This window comes from Micropterus dolomieu, unplaced genomic scaffold (assembly GCF_021292245.1).
Source record: "Micropterus dolomieu isolate WLL.071019.BEF.003 ecotype Adirondacks unplaced genomic scaffold, ASM2129224v1 scaffold_336, whole genome shotgun sequence".
Lineage (NCBI taxonomy): Eukaryota > Metazoa > Chordata > Actinopteri > Centrarchiformes > Centrarchidae > Micropterus > Micropterus dolomieu.
Genome location: NW_025744324.1, coordinates 10,081 through 27,401, shown reverse-complemented (window position 1 = coordinate 27,401; position 17,321 = coordinate 10,081). Strand labels below are relative to the sequence as shown.

The following is a 17,321-nucleotide window of genomic DNA, read 5'->3' as shown; positions in this document are numbered from 1 at the left end:
ATGCCTGGAGTGGTTAAAGTAAAATTAGTATTGCCACACTATATACATTTTCAAATACAAGGAAAAGTCCTGAATGAACATTTTTGAAAAGTAAAAGTACAGAGATGTTCAGAGAAAAGTATTCATTATTCAGGTCCCTGTCAGTGTTAGTTTATTATGATATTGGACCATTATTACTGATGCATTAACATGTAAGCCATACTTCAATGTTGTATTTGGCAAGGCGGATCTAACAGCTTAATATAGAGCTGGGTAATTTAACAATGCATCACATTTTATAAGCAGTAAGTATTTTTGAAAAATGTAAAATATTTCTCTCTGAAATGTGGAGAAGTAGAAAGTTAAGGTATCAGAAGATGGAAATACTTAAGTGAAGTACCTCAAAGTAGCACTGTACTTCATTAAATGCACTCTGGTATTTTTCACCTATGTTAAAATAATTGACCTTAGAATTGTTTATTGAAGATTTTATTTTTAAAGTAGCAAATAGTCACGTTAGAAGCGCTTTATTGTGTAATACAAAACTGAGAACAGGAAGCAGTAAAGGGTTAACATCCGGGTTTAGAGTGTCTCAGCCTGTACAATGAAATATTAAGGATTTATGGGTGCAGTCAAGCCTTTTTCAAGTAAAAAATAAACAGTAATGTCACTTTCAACTGCACGTTCATTCCTGTCAGAGGCTTGTTATGGCGAACAAGAACTCGACGCCAATTCCGCTCTCATGGAGCTGGACAAAGGTGCGTTAGCTAGGTTGCTAACTAGTTAGCATACGGCTCATCAGTTGTAGTATGATCCTGTGATGTGTCTTCTCCATGTGTCGGTTTTTCTAAATGTAACTGACTTTATGAGAACCCGGTGCTTTGTTGTGAACAGTGAGCTTGCTTTGTTTTCAGGGCTGAGGTCGGGGAAGCTGGGAGAGCAGTGTGAGGCTGTGGTGCTCTTCCCCAAACTCTTCCAGAAGTACCCTTTTCCCATCCTCATCAACTCTGCGTTTCTGAAACTAGCAGACATCTTCAGACTTGGGTATGATGCTTTATAACTTGGTACTCTGAGGATAGTTTCTCATTAATGTTTTCAAAATTCTGATGTTTACCTAGCTCCATTTTGATGATTGCTAAAAACTGGCATTCATAAAGTCAGTTTATTAGGGGTTTCTACTAGGATTTATTGACTGCATCCTTTTATGTAGGTGTACCTAATAAATTGACAACTGCATGCGTTTCAAGTAAAACTACCCAAAGTTGTATGGTTACAGCTGCTTGCTTTTGTGCATTTTATGGCAGTTGTATTTAAACAATTTATTGAATGGAAGTTGAGTTCATTACCAGAAGGTAATCGTTAGTAACATGTCTATGGTGTGTGAGTAGTGAAACTGGCTTTCCTGTGGCACAGACCTACGTGTTTACAAAAGTTTGTCTCTCTGATTTCAGGAACAACTTTCTGCGCCTCTGTGTGCTGAAAGTAACTCAACAGAGTGAGAAACATCTCGAAAAGATCCTCAATGTGGATGAATTTGTCAAAAGGGTGTTTTCGGTCATCCATAGCAATGACCCAGTGGCCAGAGCCATCACTCTGAGGTAAGAATTTGAATAACCTAAAGTTTTACATTATGCTGGTTTCTAATGTAGAATGGACCAACATACAAAACGTTGTACCACTCTACAGACCCAGAAAGAATGAGCTTCACTCTCTTTCCAGTTATCTAAGGCTTAAAACAAACTTTCTCTGTTGTTTCCTTCTTCTCAGGATGCTCGGTAGTTTGGCCTCCATCATCCCAGAGAGGAAGAATGCCCACCACAGTATTCGCCAAAGCCTGGACTCTCATGACAATGTAGAAGTGGAAGCTGCCATTTTTGCTGCTGCAAGCTTCTCTGCACAGTCAAAGTAAGGAAAGTTGTCGCTTCACCTGTGCTTTAGTGTGTGTGTATGTGTGTGTATATATATATATATATATATATATATATATATATATATATAAATGATATGGGTTTTGGTACGTTTGGTGTGTTTTACGCATTTTTTGATTTTCAGAGACTTTGCAGCTGGGATATGCAACAAAGTCAGTGAGATGATTCAAGGTAAAATTACTGCTTCGTACTAAACTATCAAACTATGAAAACAAATCAAAGCCTAAAACAGATCAATAATAGTGTATGCACTCACAGAGGTCAGCATTTTAAAACTTTAACTAATTGAGCATTAAAATGTCTGCGTGAACATGGCAGTCTACACTGAAAACGATGCAGTCCGTTTTATAATCAAAATTAAATATGCCACTATATTGTACATTCAAATACCAACAACATATTTTAAGGAATTCACAAATAATTTTCATGGCTTCTCATTGTCCAGGCAGTGCTTTCATTTTGTCTTTTGTATAGAGTTTGTGTTCCTCTTTAACCTATGTCTCAACCCCAGGTTTAGACACTCCAGTGGAACTGAAGCTGAAGCTGATCCCAATGCTGCAGCACATGCATCATGATGCCAGCTTGGCGTCCAGCAGCAGGGAGCTTCTACAGCACTTGGTCAACTCGTACCCTTCCACCCCCATGGTCATCGTCACCCTGCACACCTTCACCCAGCTGGCTGCCTCCTCTCTCATCGATATACCAAAGCAGGTAGTACCATGTCAGAGCTTTACCTCATTGTTATTGGTTAGTTACTGTAATGGAAGGTTCACACATGCAGGTCTAAAAGCTGGGACAGCAACAGGCTGCCATTCATTGTGAATGGGACCTGGCATTGCAGCCCGACACCACCTGATGAATTACAGAAATTTAAAAGCCACTACAGGTGAAAGTTGAGAACATCTCAACATTACTCAAATGTCCTCTGAGGCAATGTAAGGGGCAACCAGGCAAGAGCCAATCATGCTCAGAAAAAACACAGTTGAGTCGGAGCAGAGTATGTAAATTTATGCAACATACCCGCAGAGCTAGACACTGCCTGCTACTTTGTATATTTATGTGTGAACGCAGTGTAAAGACCAACTGTGGTTGTTTGTTTTGTCTAGAAATGTATGACGTTTGGCTGTTAATGGCATAGGTCTGTTGCTATTATTAAGATTTGCATTCTTGGACCCTTTTTTCAAAATTGTAAATGACTTTTCATTTGATTCCCTCTCTATACAGTTACAACTCCTCCTTCAATACCTGAAAGATGACCCAAGAAAAGCTGTGAAGAGGCTCACAATTAGTGATCTAAAGCTCCTGGCTAAAAAGGCTCCTCACCTCTGGATCAGAGAAAACACTCAGGTAGCGTTTCAGATTCTGACAGTTGCATTGTAGGATTGTCTTTATGTTGGTCTGAAATCTGTAGGTAATCTAATGTTTTCTTTTCTGTGCAGACCCTGTGTGAGTGCGCCTTGAGCAGCCCTTACAACAGCTTGAAGCTGGGGATGTTGGCTGTCCTCTCCACCCTCTCTGGAACAATTGCAATCAAGCAGTACTTTAATAATATGACAGGTTGTGTTCCCTTTTATAACGATGTGAATTTTTTAAATATGTAAGAATCTGATCTTACCCAGGTATTATTTGCTGGTTTATGTTATTTGTATGGTGAAGAAGGGAACGACTCTGGACTGATCTGTATTCCTTTCATTCTCCTCAGGTAGCTCTTCGGTTCCCCCCCGGCTCACTGACCTGGTTAAACTGGCACAAGAATGCTGTTACCACAGCAACCTGGCAGTTGCCGCTCATGGGGTCATAGTGCTCGCTAACATTGCCATTTCCTGTCCAGAAAAAGGTTGGTTACAGCAAGTAATGACCTGGATTAGGAATTATGCCAGTTTCTTATCAGACTATTGATCTCACATTAACCCCTCTGATGTCTGCTCTTGTGTGCCAAGGCTTAGTGTTGCTGTGGGTATTTCTCTTCCACAGATATAGTACAGTTGGAGCAGGACACAGTTTTGGGAGTGGAGTCTCTTCTGATGCTTTGCAGCCAGGACAGCAGCCCCAGTGCACAGGTCACGCTCAAAGTAAGACAATATTTAACCACAAGGCAGAGGGCATAGCTTGGATCAATACATGGGTGGCAACAATATGGCTGGGTATTGAAAGTCAGTGGTTGGTATCAACATAAATGTGTTTGTAGCCCACAGTATAGAAAACTGCCAATTTCCATAAGCTGACATCCAATGCCCAGTCAGATTAGTTGATTTTACTTATTCATTGATCAGATAGTTCCTGATTTAAATCAAAATTTCAGATTATATTTTATTTAAGCAAAGTTATTTCATGACTGCTTGTGTTTAGAAAGCATTAAACATTTGAGAACTTCTGGTTAAATTAAAAAGGTATATGCAGAAAAACATGTTAACATCTAAAAATAGAATCACATTTCAAATTAAACCCAGTCTTGGTCAGTAAAGTCAGGGGTGTTCTCGATAATTTGATATCAATATGTAAGTGTAAAGCTTTGCCCAAGTGTGAGGCATTTAAGATGCTTTGTTTAGAATATCCCAAACTCTGTTTACATTTGTGTTATTTTTTACTAGAGCAATGATAAATGCAGCATCCATCTTCAATATTTGTTGGACAAAGGTAACATTGCAACTACGGATGGCAAAATCTGGCAAAAATAAAGCTGAATTCTTATTACTTTTTCAATAATAATACCAGCACTGCCATGCACATCCTGGATATATATGTAATTGTAATTGATTACCAGGAGGTTGTTTACCATCAACCAACCCTTGTCTACATTTTGACTTATTAATACCGATCCTTCTACTTCCCTTTTCGTGTCAACCCTAGACGGCCCTCACCTCACTGGTTAAACTGCTGAAAAGTCGACCCCATCTCAGCCAGTCTGCCGTGGAATTCCTGCTCGGCCAGCTCCACTTATCCTGCGACTCCTCTCGTGTTCTCATGTGCCACGCTCTGGCAGCCATCGCCACCCACCTGCCGGTGTTGGGCGACGGCATGCTGGGAGATTTGGTGGACCTCTACAGAGTGGCCAGTCACTCCTCCACTGACAAGCAGCAAGAGCTTCTGGTGAGAGAAAAATTAAAGCTTTAGACCCTCACAACACTTAAATGAAGCTTTTAGCACAGGCGACCCAACAACAGCTTTTACATGACAATCAAGCACTAATTGTGTTAAATCTATGTTATAGTGAAAAATCAACCACATATTTTTTTTACGCCTCTGCAGTACTGCTAACCCACAACAATCCTTTCTTGTTTATTTGACCATGTACGTCTCTTGATTTTGGATTTTTAAAAATGTGTCTGCAGGTTTCCTTGGCAACAGTGATTTTTGTCGCCAGCCAGTCGTCTCTGACGGCCGAAGTGAAGACTGTCATCAAACAGCAGCTGGAGAATGTTGCGAACGGCTGGACGGTGTACCGCATCGCTCGACAAGCCTCACGCATGGTAATCTTGTACATAGGTAGTACTGCACAGCACATTTATGGGTAGTATGACGCAGGTTTCCCCAGATCATGATGATAGGATCGTTAGCGACATTCTCCAGCTGCTTAGTAAGGCAAAGGTGACAGCCAAACACCTTTGCGCGCACAAAAGTTATCACTGATCTTATGGCAGGTACAGTATTTGAAGTATGCATGAAGGATTTAAGAAACACCTCACTTGTAGGCATCTTTTAATGTAATATTAGTGGTTGTGTCAATATGAAGTTGTCTTGTGTTTAAGCTCTGACTACCTTAACTGTACTGTATTATGCGTTGTATGACTTCAGACCCCTGTTTAATCCACAAGGGTGGTGCCCTTAAGTCTACTGTAGAGCTGTAAAAGGTGAATAAGAAGGTGTCACAAGATGAGTCCAGTTGCCCTTGGCCAAATCCCACACCTGAAACATGATGAAACGTTATCACTGATCTGCAGGGGTGCCACGAGTTCTCCAGCGAGCTGTACCAGAGTCTGCGGACCCGTGTGGCATCAGAGCACTTCTACTTCTGGCTGAACAGCCTGAAAGAGTTTTCCCAGGCAGAGCAGTGCCTGAGTCACGTGGAGGATGGGGACTACAGCGGGGCCATGAGCGCCATTGCCGAGGCCCTGCGCTCCTACCAAAAGGGCATCGCTTCCCTCACGGTCAGTTCTGTCTGTCAGAAAACATTACAATACTATTCCTCCTCCTATTTCACCAATGACAGATTATTACAGATGCTGAGACTCAGTCTGGAGAGTCTTGCTATTAAAGCATTTCAAATTGTTGATCAATTAACTCACCTAACACAAATGTATATTGTTAGGTCAACTCAGCGTTGTTTGATATGTCGCTGTTTAACTGTTGTTTTTATGCGCTGTTATCTGATTAATCCCTCCCCTCAGGCCGCCAGCACTCCTCTGAGCCCTCTTACATTCCAATGCGAGTTCATTAAGCTTCGGATCGACACCCTGCAGGCCCTGTCACAGCTTATTTGTACCTGCAACAGCTTGAAAACCAGCCCTCCTCCTGCCATTGCCACCACCGTCGCCCTCACCTCAGGCAATGAACTGCAGCGGTGTGGCCGCATCTCCATGCAGGTAAGACCCTAATTGTGTGGTAGTTACAGCAGGCCTGTGGAGGAATGTCACCTGTTCCAAGGCTACAGGTAGTAATGCTGTAGTAGTAGGTCATTGTATCAATTTGTGAATCATAGCTGATGTCCTATTTTTATTGAAATAGCATTTAGGGGAAGTTTTTATACATTATTGTGAGGAAATGAGATGGGAAATGGCACAGATGTCTGATTCAGTTTAGTTTATTGACAAAACAGTTTAAAATACAAGTAAAGATCATAAGAAGTAATGCAGATATGTGAGAAGAGATACCCTAGTAAGCTATCTAAAGCTTGTATTTAGTGGCCCAGACACAAAGCAAATAGTAGACATATACAGTGGGGAGAACAAGTATTTGATACACTGCTGATTTTGCAGGTTTTCCTACTTACAAAGCATGTAGAGGTCTGTAATTTTTATCATAGGTACACTTCAACTGTGAGAGATGGAATCTAAAACAAAAATCCAGAAAATCACATTGTATGATTTTTAAATAATTCATTTGCACTTTATTACATGACATAAGTATTTGATCACCTACCAACCAGTAAGAATTCCGACTCTCACAGACCTGTTAGTTCTTCTTTAAGAAGCCCTCCTGTTCTCCACTCATTACCTGTATTAACTGCACATGTTTGAACTCGTTACCTGTATAAAAGCCACCTGTCCACACACTCAATCAAACAGACGCCAACATCTCCACAATGGCCAAGACCAGAGAGCTGTGTAAGGACATCAGGGATAAAATTGTAGACCTGCACGAGGCTGGGATGGGCTACAGGACAGTAGGCAAGCAGCTTGGTGAGAAGGCAACTGTTGGAGCAACTATTAGAAAATGGAAGAAGTTCAAGATGACGGTCAATCTCCCTCGGTCTGGGGCTCCATGCAAGATCTCACCTCGTGATCATGAGGAAGGTGAGGGATCAGCCCAGAACTACACGGCAGGACCTGGTCAATGACCTGAAGAGAGCTGGGACCACAGTCTCAAAGAAAACCATTACTAACACACTACGCCGTCATGGATTAAAATCCTGCAGCGCACGCAAGGTCCCCCTGTTCAAGCCAGCGCGTGTCCAGGCCCGTCTGAAGTTTGCCAATGACCATCTGGATGATTCAGAGGAGAAATGGGAGAAGGTCATGTGGTCTGATGAGACAAAATAGAGGTTTATGGTCTAAACTCCACTCGCCGTGTGTGGAGGAAGAAGGATGAGTACAACCCCAAGAACACCATCCCAACCATGAAACATGGAGGTAGAAACATCATTCTTTGGGGATGCTTTTCTACAAAGGGGACAGGACGACTGCACCGTATTGAGGGGAGGATGGATGGGGCCATGTATTGCGAGATCTTGGCCAACAACCTCCTTCCCTCAGTAAGAGCATTGAAGATGGGTCGTGGCTGGGTCTTCCAGCATGACAATGACCCGAAACACACAGAGGCTAGGAGTGGCCTAGCCAGTCTCCAGACCTGAACCCAATAGAAAATCGTTGGAGGGAGCTGAAAGTCCGTATTGCCCAGCGACAGCCTAAAGGATCTGGAGAAGGTCTGTATGGAGGAGTGGGCCAAAATCCCTGCTGCAGTGCGTGCAAACCTGGTCAAGAACTACAGGAAACATATGATCTCTGTAATTGCAAACAAAGGTTTCTGTACCAAATATTAAGTTCTGCTTTTCTGATGTATCAAATACTTATGTCATGCAATAAAATGCAAATTAATTATTTAAAAATCATACAATGTGATTTTCCTCTACATGCTTTGTAAGTAGGAAAACCTGCAAAATCAGCAGTGTATCAAATACTTGTTCTCCCCCACTGTATTATAAGTACTAACACATTGTCTAGATTAATAAAATTGTTTGTGGCTGCCAGGTGTGATCAATACAAATGGATTTAAAGAACGGCATACATTGTAAAATCTTGCAGTTGCGTTGGGCTGTGTATCAAAATCCAGCTGCAAAACAAGCCTGCCTAGTCCTCTACTTCACTGACCAGCAGGATTTATGTACTGAATGTGCTCCAGTTGTAGTTAATCAACAAGGCACTGCTGTTTTTCTGTTTCCCAGATGAAGGTATGCATGGATGAGTTCAGGAGTATTGCAGCTCGCTACGCTGACTTACACCAGTCGTCGTTTGACGCTGATTACGCCACCCTTCGCAATGTGGAGCTGTATCCTTAAACATGTCCCAGTTTTGTCTTTATTTTTTTTATTTTTGATGACCCTGGTTCCTCTGCTGTAATGTCTTCTTACTTTAATGTCAGACGTTTCTCTTTAACTGTCTGCTCAGACAACAACAGAGCTGTTTGCTTGTCTCCCATGTAATCGAAGCGCTGATACTGGACCCGCAGGCAGCCAGGTGAGCGCTGTTGGAGACCACAAAGGTGGAACAGCGTGATTTGTATAAATTTGTTTGGTGGTTCGGGAGAAAGTTTAAAATTAGATTTAGTCGAAGTTTCATTGTGTATCATTTCAGAACTTTCGAGAAAAACTGCTGTAGAGTAAAATGATTTTATTCACTTCCTCATGTTAAAGGATTTCCACTGGCTTTACATACTGTATGAGAAAAGGTGGATTCTCTGTGTTACTTAGTTTTAATACATCATATTGAGTTTGGGTATGGATGTAGCTTTTTTTATAAGCTTAATGAAAGGGAATGCATCTTATTTAATTTGATAAAGGTCTTCCGCTGCACCATGTGTGTTTTCTATTGAAAGGGCTTTGCCATAACACACGTCCCCTGAGGGCATCCTCCTGGCAGACGTTTGTCCATAACAGATTGTCTCTTTCTGTTTCTGTAATCTAGTTTTCAGGAGTATGGCACCCTGGGGTCGGTGCAGACAGAGAGTGAATATGAGCGACGGATGATGTCAGTCTTCAGTCATGTGCTGGAGGAAGTGGAGGGCCTCACCAAGAAACACCCTCCTGTTTCATGCCTGGTAAGATTAATGTAGAGCACCTTGTGATCAATGAGTTAGCTACAAATTAGTTGCAGGGTGTTTGCATAGTGCAAATAATGGACAAATGCTCTCTGCTTTTATTTAGTATTGTAGTCTATTTGTTCATTTATGCTTGCTTGGCTGCTACATATTCTTTCTTCTTTGGTGTTTGCTTTTTAATTATTTTTTTTACTTTATTTTAAAGTAGTTTTGAAAACTCATACCTGTATATGAATTTTAACCGGTCTAAAAAAGAAGAAAAGATTTTAATTTCTACAGAACGTTCACCTGGTTAAATAAAGATAAATGACAAAAACTTGGATGTCAATAATAAAATGTTTGCTGTTTATTGTTTTTCAGCATACAGGGTGTCTCTGTGATGCTGTCATAGCTTTGCTGAAGGTCCCGCTGTCTTTCCAGAGGTATTTCTTCCAAAAGCTCCAGTCAACAAGCATTAAGGTACAGTAATCCACTACAAGTAGAAAATCACAATAAAAATGTTCTTCTCAATTTGTAATTGCAGATGCCAAACAGAATTTAAAACATTAAAGAATAATGGAGAGCTCACTACATTACTTTTTATTTGCTATTAAATGTATGTGAATTACTAATGTATGAGAGATACAAATTGTGTGTGCTCATCTCTTTGTTAGATAAATAAAACAAGAACACGTACTAGATTAAAATATCCTTAGGACAACATGTGTACAGTATCCCTTTGTTATAGGATATGCGATAGAAGAAATTCAGTACTGTGATATAGAGCGAACAACGACTCAGCAAGTTATGTAACTAACGCTAGCTAAGTTGTGGGTTAGCAAACTGTCACTACAGTTGCCATGAAGCTAACACGCAGAGAGGACGAGACAGTCCCAAGAGTCAGCGCACACACAGAATGGACAGCCAGCAGAGCATGTGGAGATTTTCACTAAATTTGACAAAAACATGCGTACTAGATTAGAATTCCATACCCCACCTTTAAGGAGAGCTGCAGCTGTGCCACATTCTGTCTTAAGCTGTTTTAGGGCCGACACAGGTCATAAGCTGTCTATTTATTTTTCCAGCTGGCCCTCTCTCCGTCCCCACGAACACCGAGTGAACCGATCCCAGTGCAGAGCAGTCAGCAGCTGACTCTAAAGGTGGAGGGGGTGGTGCAGCACGGTTCAACTCCAGGACTCTTCAGGAAAATCCAGTCGGTCTGCCTCAATGTCACTTCAGTTCTCCAGAGCAAGACAGGACCTGACTACAAGGTATCTAGTGTTTGCCTCCATCTTTGGTTATTGCTCAGATAATAAAAAAATATTAAATCCTGCTTTCTCCTGTGCTGTTGGTTGGCTGTGTTGGCGCTCAGTTGATAATAACACATTTCATATTTGTCTTGTGTTCCTGTTCCCCCCCCCCCCCCTGTTAGATTGCACTCGACACCAAAACTAATGAGATCGAGCAGCGGGTGGAACCCCACAACGACTACTTCAGCACCCAGTTCTTGCTGAATTTCTCCATTCTGGGCACTCACTCGGTCACTGTGGAGGCCTCTGTGGTGGATGAGAGTGGCATCGAGTGGAAGACCGGCCCCAAGACGATGGTGTCAGTCAAATCCCTGGAGGATCCGTACTCCCAGCAGCTCCGCCATCAGCTGCAGCAGGGTGGAGCTCAGCCGGCTCCACAGAGGGGCGCGTACACTCGCTTCTAGTGAATGCTTTATCGTCACAAACAGTTTTAGCTTGTGTCCTTAGAGCTGTTTTGTCTTGTGGAAACTGAATATGTACATATTTTCAATGATTAAAAGAGCAGATTTTGAATGCTGTACATGAGTGTAATCCTTCCATAATGTTGACACAAGATGACGCAGTCACAATATTTCAGCATCAAGGTCACCCACCATAAAAAAACTAAACTTGCTTTTAATTCCCTGACCATACTCTAAATCCAATAGTGTTTCATGCTTCATGAAGTAATCTCCAGGACAATGTATGAATGCCCTTGGATTTACGGTGTCATTTAATGTTCATAAAGTGTAACAACATAAACGGCCGTCAGGGGGCAGACCATAGTCAATAACTGGACATCGTCTGAAGAGCACCAAAAATTGTTCCAAGACTTGTCCGAACTACAGCGTTGAAATTTTCTGCATTAAGACAAATAGTTTTAGTAATAATTTTTTTATAGTTTTGTCTTAATTCATACAGTGTCTAATATCGCCGAATGGAACTATAATCGTATGCTTTTCATGTAATTTTTCCAAACATGTATGACACCAGTTGTAAACTATCTCAAATAGCATGCTTTAACAATGAGGCAAACACTGCTACGATAACAACGCTGTTTAGGGTTAAAATGAAACTCAATCCATTGATTTTGAAGGTTAACTCACGCGCCCGCAAAGATGATGTAATCTGAAAAGAACTTGCATCTAAAATGAAGTCATACGATTTAGTCACAAAATTTAGACAAGCAGTTTCTTGTTCATACATGCACCGAAATCATCATCCACAGCCGCGAGCCTGCGCACTTCGTGGACAAAAGCTGGCGTCAGGTGAACGCAAGACCGTCAAGTGACGAGGAATGAAACGGGAGGTTCCAGACAGATTTCAAAATAAGACTGCTGAGCGATGTGATTTATTTTATTAACCCCCCTTTAAAATCTATAATATTAAATGTAAGGAGAAGCAAATTCCGAGGATGACTTTCTTAGTGTTTTTAGAAGAAAAGGATCAAACACATGCCTTATTCTTGTAAACACATTTAAATTGTTGTCTTATTTGACTGTAGACTCAGTTATTCTGCATTTTGGTATATATATATGTATATGTATGTATTCATCTTTTTTATGTCTTCTGACAACATGCATTGATGTAATTTCCAATGCAGGATCTTTAACAGGGCAAAATAGGTACCTGGGCCAGGTCCTAATGGTGGTGCCATTAGGACCTGGCTGTGGCTGTGTATCATACTGTCTAGCCTACATCTTAAGGAAATTTGCACAACTAATGTACAATATCGACTAAAGTAGATCTTGCATTATCACCTAGTGTTGTGACAGTTTTGTATAATCCAAACTAAATCTGTTTGGGGTGGATAGAGACCCCAACAGATTTTGCACAGTACATACACACACACACACACACACACACACACACGTTACTGTGCAAAAGTTTTAGGCAGGTGGGGGAAAATGCTCTTAAGTAAGAATGCTTTCAAAAATAGACATTTTGATAGATTATGTTTATCAGTTAAGAAAGTGAGTGAACAGAAGAAAAATGATGAGCAAAATCAAGCAAACTATAAAACATCAAACAGAATATATCAGTAAGTAATAACACAATGAAAACAACATTGTTTGTTATAAAAGTAAATAAAACACATTTATTACACAGTTATTTTGGATTATATTTTGTTATAAAGCAACAAGTTTTTGAAGCAACCCTGTGTAGTAATCACACGTACCCACAACCGAAGCTTTTATTTTGAAGGTAACGTGGACCCACTTCCGGCCTTAGTCTTTTGATCTTTTGTTGACGCTGCGTGAATCGGGTCCTGGAGAAAGATAACGGGTCGTTCCTGCTTAGAAACGATAGGATCTCTGTCCTTCATGTTTGATGTGCATTTGTCGTTTATAGTGTGTGTTATGTCTATCTAACCGGCAGCGTTGATCCCAGGACCCGAACCGTCTCCCGTTCATATTCGCTAATGGGAGGTCGGTAGCTAACCTAGCTAACTCGATGATGATGATGATGATGATGATGATGATGATGCATCAGTGGAATAATCCCGGTGTCTCGGACTGAGATGGAGCCAGCGACGCTCAAGTGGAGCTGCTTGCTAGCAAGCTAGCGAGCTAACAGTGGGATTTACCTTTACCCAGCGCAGCCCCCGGATAACGTTAAGTTAGCTAAATGGGTGCAGCTGCAGTTTTATCGCACGGGGTTTGTTGTAACGCTATCAGACTTTTCCACCTCTGTCCCCAGATTTGATAGAGACGGGCCATGTCAACTAGCAACAAAAATGCTAACTTAACCGTTTAAGGTTAGCTACACGTGACATAATATATCTCGCCAAAACAATTAGCTACACCTTTAACCGTCCGTGGATGCTTCAGCGACATTAATTGGGTGAGTAACATGAGCTGCCAGAGTTTTACTATATTACAGGGTGGGACTATATTCTGGATGTGGCACAAGGATATTGCGCTTTGTACCAGCCTCCAGACATCCTGCGTTGTCTCATCAAATACCAGAGTCCTTAAGCTTATCAGCCACACCTATTACCTGTGTCGTTGTGTTTCACAATAGTGTTATAGCCCGCGGGTGGTCATACCTGACACATTTCTTAACATCTGTTCCCGTTGTGCTAACTCAGCCCTCTGCTAGCTAGCATGTCTTGAAGTACTCGACCACGTTCTGTGCGACTGGTCCTTTTATGGTCCTGTCTTTGCGTGTATTACTGTTAAGGCTAGGCAGCTATAGGGAGTCACGAATAAGAAATGAGCCGCACTTCAGAATAAATCCTCTTGAATAATGATCAGAAGATAGCGTCCGCTACGCGTGTTGGCACATTGAAATTCCGCGAAACAGCCTCACCCTTAACCGGTTAGCGGCAGACTCACTCCTGTGTTTCCAGAGTGTGTGTGGTATAACGTTGGATTATTTGTTTGGATTTGTCCTATTGAGAGCACATCCGTTTGTTTACAGTAATGTTAATGTTCTTTATACACACGAGCTGTCTTGCCGAGATGCTAACAGTTGCTGTGTCTCTGTTGCAGACGGTGTGTATCAGGATGGCACAGCTCTTGGACGGGGCCGGCAAACTGGGCTGGGTTCTGCTCAAGTCTGTGATCCGTTTTGTGTTTATGTTCCTCAACAACTGTGTAGCCATCCCATCCTACTGCTTATACCTGCTGCTTCTGCAGCCGCTGAGAATATGGGACAGCTCCACTTTCTGGCACATTGAAGGAGTCATGTTCAAATGGTTGCTGGCCATGGTGTCTTCATGGGGCTGGATCGCAGGTTATACAGGTAAGAGAGTCTATTATTCATAAATATTGCCATTGTTCGGCGTGCTGCTTTGCGTGCAGATATATTTTTGTATGCTGGACTCAATGGTGTAACAGCTTTCTGGTTGGTAAACATGCACAAGATTGCTCTAAAACCGATGAAGTTGCTCCCTTGCACCAGTTTGGGCTTCATGTATTTACTTCCGATTCACAGAGATAAACCTGGTTTCGCTGAAAAATATACCTGACAATGTGTTAGAAAGGCCAGAAGGTCAATTAACAAAATGTACTGTAAAAAAAAGTTGTGATGCTCTTTCCTAATCCAAACATACACGGAGAGACATGTGTCTTTGGTTAGTTTGCACAATATTAATCTAAATTTAAACATTTTAATGTTGGTTATATTTGATATATTGATATTACTTTTTATTATTTTATATGTTCATACAATAGCATACTTACATTTTTCTTTATTCTATATTGTACAACAATATAGATAAATATAAAATAAAATAATATATTTTATTCATCCAGGTGGTTAGAAGGATCAGATGATTGTTGATATGTATCTAAAGTAAGCTTTGTTAAACAGCCATTCTGAGCCTTCGGATATTATTCTGAGAAAAGGATGCTTACTTCTTTGAGTCCAATGTAAATACTTAAGATGCACAAACTAGGGCATGTTGCTCCCCAACTGATGACTGCTGACCCCAGTTTGTGAACATGGACACCAGTGTTTACTTGCTATCCCACTGCCCTCTATCACCAAGTGTTTTCTCTCTGATTGGAAATAAGTTAGTAACAAGGGTACTGCTTTTGTAAACATCACCTTGGGCTCTCAAGTTGTGACTGTTTTTCACATTTCATAAGCTAATTGAGGAAATTATCGGCAGATTAGTTGAACGTGAAAGTAATTCCAGTAAGTCCAGTCAAGGCACAGGGATGTTTTTTGGCAATAATTGTATAGAGACAAACAAACAAACATCATGCTTAACTGACACACATGATAGAAGAACAGCAAGATAGTGAAGAAGTGTTTCTCTCAGCTGGCTGGTTGAATATCTTAAAGTGATTCAGGAAGTCAGTGGTGTTTGGTTGCACAGAGCTGTGAGCAAAATGCTTACAAACTGCTTAACAGTGAACATGGGGCGCAACACGACATGCTGCTTAATAATGCAAAGCTTTCAGCCTATAGAACACCTGGTCTTTGCATTAAGCCCTATGTTATTCTTATTGACAGTGTTTGGAAGTGAGATACCACACAACTGCATCATGTGAATAGTGAGTTTAACAATAGTGAAGTCTAACATGCACTGTAATTTGCAATCTGGTAATTCTTACACTGATTTCATACACCTGTACCTATAGCTGTGTGTATTAGGTGACATTCAAACACCAGGCAACATAGTCCATATCATGTTTTCTTTTCTGGAAAGAAAAAAAAAAAGATGGCTGAATGGTGCTATAGGGAAATATGTTAGCACAAGAGACTTAAATATGAACATAAAAGAAGACACAGACTTGAATAAAAACAGCAACAATGGCTAATTTGGCATTTTATAACATGTTACACTGTATTATATATGATAACGTGCCCTCCATTTTATGTTTTTACTTCACGCAAGTGTTAAATATTTGCTATTGTTGTTTGGGACATGTGGGTCCGCTCAGAAGGATGACTTGTTTAGACTGCTGTCAGATATTTGCCGGCATTACAACAAAACTATATGAACAGTCAGATGAGAAGTGAGCAGTAAATCAGTAGGGAACAATAAATACTGGCCATGTAAACATAGCATTAGATAAACAAGTTTAGGTCAGCATTTAGTGGCAGTTGTCCTAGAGCATGTGTTAGCATCTGTTTTGTGACCCACAGTCGAGGACGCCGAGTCGATTAACCCTGTTAACTTTCTCTCACAAGGCAGTCCTGTGTAACAACAGTTCTCTGCTCTGTGTCGATTACCGTTGAATCTTGACAGCACACGCAATTTACTGTAGATGAAGGTCACAGCTGTACTGTCACACTTACAGTACTTGTTTCTCCACATTCAAGGAGCAGCTGCACATTATGTATGTGTCCTGTAGGTATCTGTACCACTGGGTTTAAAGGCAAGTAATTTGGCTTAGACCTGACTACTGACTGATGTAGTTGCCTGATTTAATGTAATTCAATGTAATGTATTTTATGACAGACTCTAGGGAGACGCCAATCTGACACTGACTCCAACAACTGGATCAGGTATCGGTAACAAGTAGGCCGATCTCTTTTTAATTCAACCGCACATGTACTACGCAATGCGTGGACCTGAACATTTTGCTAGGAGAGCTAACATAGCATTTTGGTTTAGAAGTTAGGAAGCAATGCAAAGTCAAGCTTGATGTTGGCTTATACATGAAAGAATGATGATACTCACAGTGAGGAATACATTTTATTAAGTTTTACCGGATTGCTACTCTGCATTAGCCAATAACCAAAGCCCAGGTTATTGGTGTCGGATCGCTGCATCCCTACTTGTTATGTTAAGCATTGAAGAAATGCTTGATGTGTGTCAGGGAAACGGGAATACTCACTCACAGCTTGACACACTGCAGTCTGGAAGCTGAGCTTTGAGCTTTAAGAGATGAAGGGTGTTGCGTCCCCTCCATTGGAGAGGCAGAGCAGTGGTTCTTTTGTAGATAAAATACGATCATACTGTACATTCTTGATCATTTGGGGAAAATTTGGACAAAAAGATACATGAGTCCTAATGACCCACCCTGGTTTAGAAATCTCAAGCTGCTTGTAGAAGCTTAGCTTCAGTCATTAAGTGAATGGTGAAGGTGAGAGTATCTATGGCAGTGTGAGGCTGACGCGTTTGTCATCCTCAAATGTGTATCATTAAATGTTT

The 17,321-nt window shown here is 41.1% G+C and overlaps 1 protein-coding gene across 1 annotated transcript; it reads left to right on the top strand.

Annotated features, from left to right (window-relative positions):
* The first annotated feature begins 544 nt into the window (after positions 1-544).
* ints7 (integrator complex subunit 7) lies at positions 545-11,242 on the top strand. Its single transcript, XM_046043448.1, has 20 exons — positions 545-737; positions 894-1,023; positions 1,431-1,577; positions 1,747-1,884; positions 2,032-2,078; positions 2,419-2,618; positions 3,132-3,254; positions 3,347-3,464; positions 3,610-3,744; positions 3,882-3,979; positions 4,758-4,997; positions 5,240-5,377; positions 5,849-6,055; positions 6,296-6,490; positions 8,569-8,672; positions 8,792-8,860; positions 9,308-9,440; positions 9,801-9,899; positions 10,505-10,690; positions 10,852-11,242. The coding sequence occupies exons 1-20, from the start codon at positions 644-646 to the stop codon at positions 11,131-11,133; spliced, it is 2,883 nt and encodes a 960-aa protein (XP_045899404.1). The 5' UTR covers positions 545-643; the 3' UTR covers positions 11,134-11,242.
* Positions 11,243-17,321: the final 6,079 nt, after the last annotated feature.

Bases quoted from the DNA above. Each gene is read 5' to 3' on its own strand.
- ints7 (XM_046043448.1), top strand. From the start codon at position 644: ATGTCACTTTCAACTGCACGTTCATTCCTGTCAGAGGCTTGTTATGGC. The intron at 2,619-3,131 runs GTAGTACCATGT...CTCTCTATACAG, and splicing joins TCATCGATATACCAAAGCAG to TTACAACTCCTCCTTCAATA. The intron at 4,998-5,239 runs GTGAGAGAAAAA...ATGTGTCTGCAG, and splicing joins ACAAGCAGCAAGAGCTTCTG to GTTTCCTTGGCAACAGTGAT.